Here is a 6,970-nt window from a genome sequence, read left to right as displayed (position 1 = left end):
TGTAGAGGAGAAGAATTGAGGTCACTTGAAGTATTAGCTGCACCAAGTTTGATGTGGACGATATGCGTTGTGTCGTACGTTGTGGACAAAGCAAGAGTTGATTCTTTACTTGTCAAGGGTAAGGTCACAAAAACGACACAATCTGGTAATAATGATAAAAAGAATAATCCAAACTGATCGAGTATAATGAAGAACTGATTGTCCAAAAAGCCCTTGGTTCATTCAACACCGCTTATATACGGAAAAGTGGGAGTGGTTTTGCTATCATTACACTGGAAACTGTAACGTTCAATTACAGCATAAGCATCTTAGGAGATCGAAAGATCGAAACAAGGATGTGAATTTTTTTCGAGGAACAAAAACAAAGGAGATGTTTAAGATGTGAATTTAGATATTTTAAGCAATTGCTAACAAAGGCATTTCTAAACAAAGACATGTGCTTAGACATAAAGGAAAAACATGGGAATTGAAACGGAAAATAAATTTAAGGATGCAAATTTTGCTAAATGATTCACAACATTTGGAACATTCACTTACAACAACAAATTTATTTGATTATTTATTTGTTTGTTTGAGTTATGGTTGAGTCTCGTGAATCGAGATTCGCGACAGCTTCCTTTATTGAAAGAAAGCTAGTTTCCCATGTTTAGTTAAGAGAAGCTGTTTTGTTGAGATTGAATTATCAATGGATTGGTGAGGATATGTTGATCCTCTCGATGCAGCTGAATACCAGGGATATAGTATTTATTAACTAAGTAGAAATTAACGCAAATGGGACACAATTGTTACTTCCCCAAGAAGTAGATTAAAATAAATTATTGAAGGCTAAAACAGAAGTAGAGCCAAATATGGTTGGATCTGGTTTAAGCAGTGGAGATTCCTTTAAAGAGATAGATGGATATCTCCCTATAGTCAATAATGAGTTCTCTAATAATATATACCTTGTTAATTTATATTGAGAACAAGTGGCTGTGGATTACAAAACCAATACACTACGTAAAAATTCTGACAAAGGAATTCTAAGACAAAGAAATGCGATGCTTAGCAGAAGTCTAGAAATGTACTATTGAATATAAGCACGGTTATCAGATTAGATACAATATGCCCATCAATATGCATAAGTTGGGTTGTCATCCAGCTGCTCACTAAGGACTAAAGATTACAAGTTGCTTGGTTATCAAGCGGTAGCCCTTTACCATAGTGTCACAGAAACTGGATAAATGATTCATTATTTAATACGTTGGAAGTTCAATTGATTTTTGTGCAGTGAATCACTTATCGGAAAACGAGCTAAATATTACAATATTTACAATACAAATTTGTGGTGCATATACTTTGAGTATTATAAGGTATTATAAATTTTTTTTCAGTTTTTTAACATTAACAATTTTATTCACATGACATTCCAAGAAAATGTAATTTTCACTTTGTCAGTCTTCAAAACTCATAGTTTTAAAAGTTTTTAAAGAATATTTGTTGAGAATAAAGCAGTATTTTTTCTTTTTCTGGCAATTATTCGACCGGCCCACTGATTCTATTTTACTCCAGAAAATTCACTTAACGTTTTTTCTCATCATTCCACAATACTGCAGCAGTAACATCAATTAAGCGCATCGATCCTATTTATGCATGAGATAACCAAAAAGACGACTCAGTTTTCTTTTTTATTACTGCAAGATTATTGACCATTACTGCAACATTATTGAATCGCCAACAATCATCCTGTTTGATGGTTGAACTCTTGTAATCGATGAATTTTGTTTTCGGAGTATGGAAAGAATTGCGTGGCGGTAAGGTTCAAGGGCAATAATTGTGCTTAGACCAATGGCAGTTGAATTCAACTGGAATAAAATGGAATCTAAGAATTTAATGAAACAAAGAGATTCTCGAAGAGACAATGAACGGGAAGAAACCGCAGTGAAACAGGTGGGGAAATTTTACCTGATGAAAAATATGAATCAGTTGACGAATAATGCCATAGAAATCAGTCCGACGCAGTTGATGATATTCGCACCCAGCATAATCACAAATGACCGATATAAATGAGTATACTATAATAGTTTTTGCAAATTATTTCGTCACATTGATTTTCAATTTTAATTTAGATTTCTCTGCAATATTTGATTAAACGGTTTTAAAACTCACAAAAACGGGGGAAGGTGAGAACTTCAGTAGCATAGCAATAAAGAACAAACGAAAATAGTCGTTTCCGTCGTAGTTTCCCAGCACGAGTAACACTGACCCCAAGCGGTTTGTATTTGTAAATTTCGATGGATCCCTGCAGAAATAATCAAGTGTCGTGGAGATCCGAAAGTCCTTCGGACAATTTGTGATTCGAACTCGCTTATGTTGGAAACCAGATAACAATGCATGAAGTTCGTGGTGAAACTGTACCTTTCTGTACTTTTTTTGTATTTCAAATTTCTGATTCCCTTCCGCTTTAATGCTGGAATCAGAAATGATGTCAGCACTAAGACCAACATTCAATCTTACTGCTGGCACTTTTTTAATTTTCGTTTTTTAATAAGAATATGCAAAATTTAACCATCACAGCAACGATGAACAAGGCGGTGAATAATATCAGGTGTGTCAGGTGATATGGTATAACAACTGAGAAGTGTCCTCTAATTAAATCTAAACAACTGTTCCATAGAAATAACGACATATGAAGAATGACATAATGAAGTTTCTGACTCCTGCAAATATATCTCAATAGCAGATAAAACTAAGCCTTCTTTTAAAAATTTAAAGTTCATGGACTTCGCAAAGGATAGAGTGAGAAACTCACTTATTCACAAAATTCTTCGCATAGAAAATCGGAGTCACGTAAGGCAAGTAGCAAATAATAGCTGCATATAATGCTAAGGTATGAAACCAAATATTTCCGTAGCTGAGGCATCCCCTTGCCCAGCGTCGAATTTGGTACCTATAAATAGTGGCATTTTTCTTTTTTGCTGAATATTCTGAACAACCCGGTGATATCTGGAAAATTCACAGAATTCTTCTGTATGTTATTCCATAAACGTTAGTCGGAATCATTTATGGTTCCGATATCACCAATAAGCTTTTTTAATGGGAAGCAGAACTAACAAGATTTTTTTACTTTCGCCTACATTAGCGAAGAGATTTACAACGTTTATTACATCTACCACAAGATCAGCTACAGTCATCACAGAGCAGACTGCCATTAAATTAAGCGTAAAATACTTGAATAGGCCATCTTTCACTTTCACAATTGATAAATAAACCAAAAATGATATAATTGTGAAATCAGCAACTGTCGTAAAGTATGAAACGAGCGCCATGGTATTGTATAAGACGGCTAAACAGATAAAATTATATGACTTTCGATGAAAAAATCACTGGTCAGTTTTCTATCAACTTTGTCAATTTTTATCATTATTTAAACGCAATACAGAAAAAATTTGAGGTCATTTTAATCCATAATATATGACTAAGTTAACTGCACTAACTGTCAAAGCACTCTTTTTGTTGGGCTAGGGGAGCGGGGTCATTAGCTGTGAGGACTACTGGCTCGAACGAGCCAAAGAAATTTTGAGATCTTTGTAAATTTTCACATCTTTTCCGAACTTCTACTTTAGAATTCGTTGGATTGTGAGTGTAGGAATTCATAATTTAAAGGAGGATTTCGTTTTCGAAACTCACGGCATGAGAAACCTTTCTCTGCACATATTGGTCTCTCGGTAGTATTGATTTCTCCATAATGAAGGCTACCGTTACTGTTATCGTTGAGAAATATTGCATAAGACATTAGTCTCAGATGAAATAAATATTAAACAGTTTGTTACAATTCCAACCGAGAACTCATCGAAATGATTCTAAAAAATTAAAAATGAATCGAATAAGTGCAAAAAAAACCCGGCAAAAAATAAATAGCAACAAAGATAAGAGACAAACAATTTTATTCAGTCATTTACTCCAGTCATTTCCTTTGAAGAACTTCTTGAAGTCCAGACAACTGTGCAATCTTGTATATTGATTCCCATATTTAACGCCATATTCCTCACTTCAATATCCATTATACGAAATTTCTTAGTATTATATGAGGCAAAGTTCACAAATCTGCTTGTGCTTTTCCGATTTTCATTCGTAAAAAACTACTGCTATTAAATGGATTGCTCGGATATTTTTTGATTAAAAAGCGATGTTCGCACCCTAACTTGATCATAATTGTATAGCAACGAACCAAAATTCATTTTTGAGAAATCAACATATTGAAATAATATGAAATTAACTGTTTTCCCAGAATGAAATTCTGAAGTACTACCACACTTTCTTTTGCAAAAAAATAGCATCCAGTATCCAGTGTCTTAAGAAAACCGAATCTTGAAATGAAATATTTAATTTTACTGAGACAAAAAAGTAATCACTGAGAAAAGGACACGAAGAAAACAAACAGGTGATGAATAAGAAGAAAAACAAATAGGATCATTTTTTTCCCCTTTGGGATGAAGCTAAAGAAAATTGTGGTACCAAAGCCCCCAGAGGAAAGTCTGGTACCAAAGCTTACCAAAGCTCCACTAATTCTATATATATATATATATATATATATACATATAAGTCCATACAGTCAGACAATCAGATACGCATAACACCGTTCATTGCACTTGTCCGCCACTACTGCGATCATTAGCTACACTATTCCTTCCCTCCTTTATAATTTGGCACATTTTCTGCAGCATATCTCCAACGAAGGATGCCCTTTTATCTCATCTACTACTGAACCTGTTAACAAAGCGACAATCAACCTTTACCGAAGTTGACGATAAGGAATATGCTAGTTAAAGTTGATCATATTGCTTGTTTATTGTATAGCTCATTTATTCACTACTTACCAGTTTATTGTGTGTTTTACCCTTATCAATGTTGTTAATTGGTAATATTATTGTGTTAGTACAGTGTTACAGCCGAAGTAAGCCTGTATCACCGACAACGAATTTTAAAATGCAAGAGACATCATGATTTTGTCAATTAATCCTTTTTAGCGACTTTTGTTGGAATCACAAAGTCTGTACTTCTCCGCGTATCTTGTCGAAAAGTTTTTGTCGCAAAAAATAGCATTCACTATCTTGAACTAAATAAAGTCACAATTCGAAAAGAAAGAATTCAAATTTATTGAAGCAAAAGAAAAAAATCATTCAAAAAAGGACAAAAAGAGAGTAAATAGTAAAATTCAACGACAATAATGATATGATAATGATACAATAATAATATGGTCTGATAATGATTCGTAATTTCTATAGTAATAAATAGAAAGAAGACATGACCAACCTCCTCATGCTGTTCATAAAAGAAATTCGAAAACAATTGAATTAAATATACAAAATTGTTAGCCGCGAAGCGCTGCACCAATAGAAGCCTAGGACTGAGGAAAAAAAAAACATCTCTACGAAATCAGACACTGAGCCTACCAAAGAGAAAAGGTGTCTGCTAAAATACAGCAAAAGAAATATAATAATTAACAATGTAAGTGAAGATGGATAATGCGCACATATTATTGGCAGCTGTTAATTGTCATGTAAATGAATTCGTGTGGAATATTTCCCTTGTGAAAGACTTATAATACTGAAGTGTTTTCACCTGTGTAAGCTACAAATTAATCACTTATTTGCTTTGGGTCTGATCCTTGCATGGAATTGGAGCAGAAGACTCTTTGCATTACCTTAACTGCACCTTTAAGGCATGCATGAACTGATGCAGACATTTCCAGTACTTACATTTTTAACCATTCAACTTTCGTCATTAACATTTCTCTGCGGCACGCTGAAAGAGCTATAACAGTATGCCTCAAGGAAAAGATCAGACTCAAAAAGTCTAACTAACATCATGGAGTTAGTCTTTCAAGAGCACTAACCTGCAGTGTAATCAATATCGTGACAAAGAAGTTTGACAAGTGTCGGGGTCGTAATATTCTTGACTTCATACCCCGACTTCAACTGAAACTACGGTGTTTACAATTACTGTCCAATAAGAAATTGTTGACTGTTTATAAGAAATTCTAAGTTACCAGCGACTATAAAAAACAATAACAGTAGACGAACTCGCTCCCACAGAATCGGTACAGAAGAAAGAACATATGCTATTATAAGCATACAGTTGTTTGCAAAATTTTATTTGTTGAATGACCCGTATTTTTCATACGGTAAAATCGATTGCAGAGTAGATTCGTCCTACCAATATGGTGATTTCGCAAATATTTCAATTCTATGTTGTTTCATTCAATTATAGATCACACTGTCCAAATTATAGTGTTGACAATATTTTATTCACTTCTTATTATGAGTATTTTATTTCCCCTGTCTGTTATATATCCAGTGATGTATGTACAAATCAAATACTCAGAGATTAAACACCAATTAACTTTTCATGAGAAACTTACAGTAAATAAACATTACAAGTACCAAAGGTTCTGTCGCAAATGAACGCGAGAAAGTTCGAAAAAGTGATAAAGAAATACATAGAAACATGAATAAATGTGTAATGATGTAGTAATCTGTATGCATCAAGATAAATCGTGTGACTAAAGTTAAACATCATCCCAATTCTTCTCTGTATAAGTAGGACGCTATCATTGCATAGAATTTCATATCTGTTCATTGTCTAGTAATCTATCCTATGAGCCCTACACACTAATGCGCGCCAACAAAGTGCTCTATCAGCGTGAGCTAACAAAGGGCTAATTCTTGCAGTCGTAAAACCAGTCTTTGAAGGATGCATGTATAAATTCCTAAGCAGGGCATTCTTCTTTTCTTTTATACTTCAGGTTGGTGTCCTCGAAGTGGCAACATTTTCGGAATTAGCTTTATACGTTAACTTGTTTTATATAATTTTTAATGATTATGTTACGCTAATATTGTTCATCTGTCCAATGATTTAATTATCTATGTTTGAGGTGAAAATAAAGCAAATCTCGCAAAATTCTGTGTCACGCTGTGCAAAATATTCCTAA

At 33.9% G+C, this 6,970-nt stretch overlaps 1 protein-coding gene across 1 annotated transcript; it reads right to left on the bottom strand.

Moving 5' to 3' along the window:
- Window positions 1–1,688: 1,688 nt before the first annotated feature.
- LOAG_07440 (hypothetical protein) lies at window positions 1,689–3,305 on the bottom strand (the record flags this gene model as incomplete). Its single annotated transcript, XM_003142973.1, has 4 exons — window positions 1,689–1,841; window positions 2,146–2,278; window positions 2,789–2,926; window positions 3,208–3,305. 4 exons carry the CDS (start codon window positions 3,303–3,305, stop codon window positions 1,689–1,691), a joined length of 522 nt encoding a protein of 173 aa, XP_003143021.1.
- Window positions 3,306–6,970: the final 3,665 nt, after the last annotated feature.

Source organism: Loa loa (assembly GCF_000183805.2).
Source record: "Loa loa unplaced genomic scaffold supercont3.91, whole genome shotgun sequence".
NCBI lineage: Eukaryota > Metazoa > Nematoda > Chromadorea > Rhabditida > Onchocercidae > Loa > Loa loa.
The sequence above is the reverse complement of the archived record's forward strand: the minus strand, read 5'-3'. Positions and strand labels throughout refer to the sequence as shown.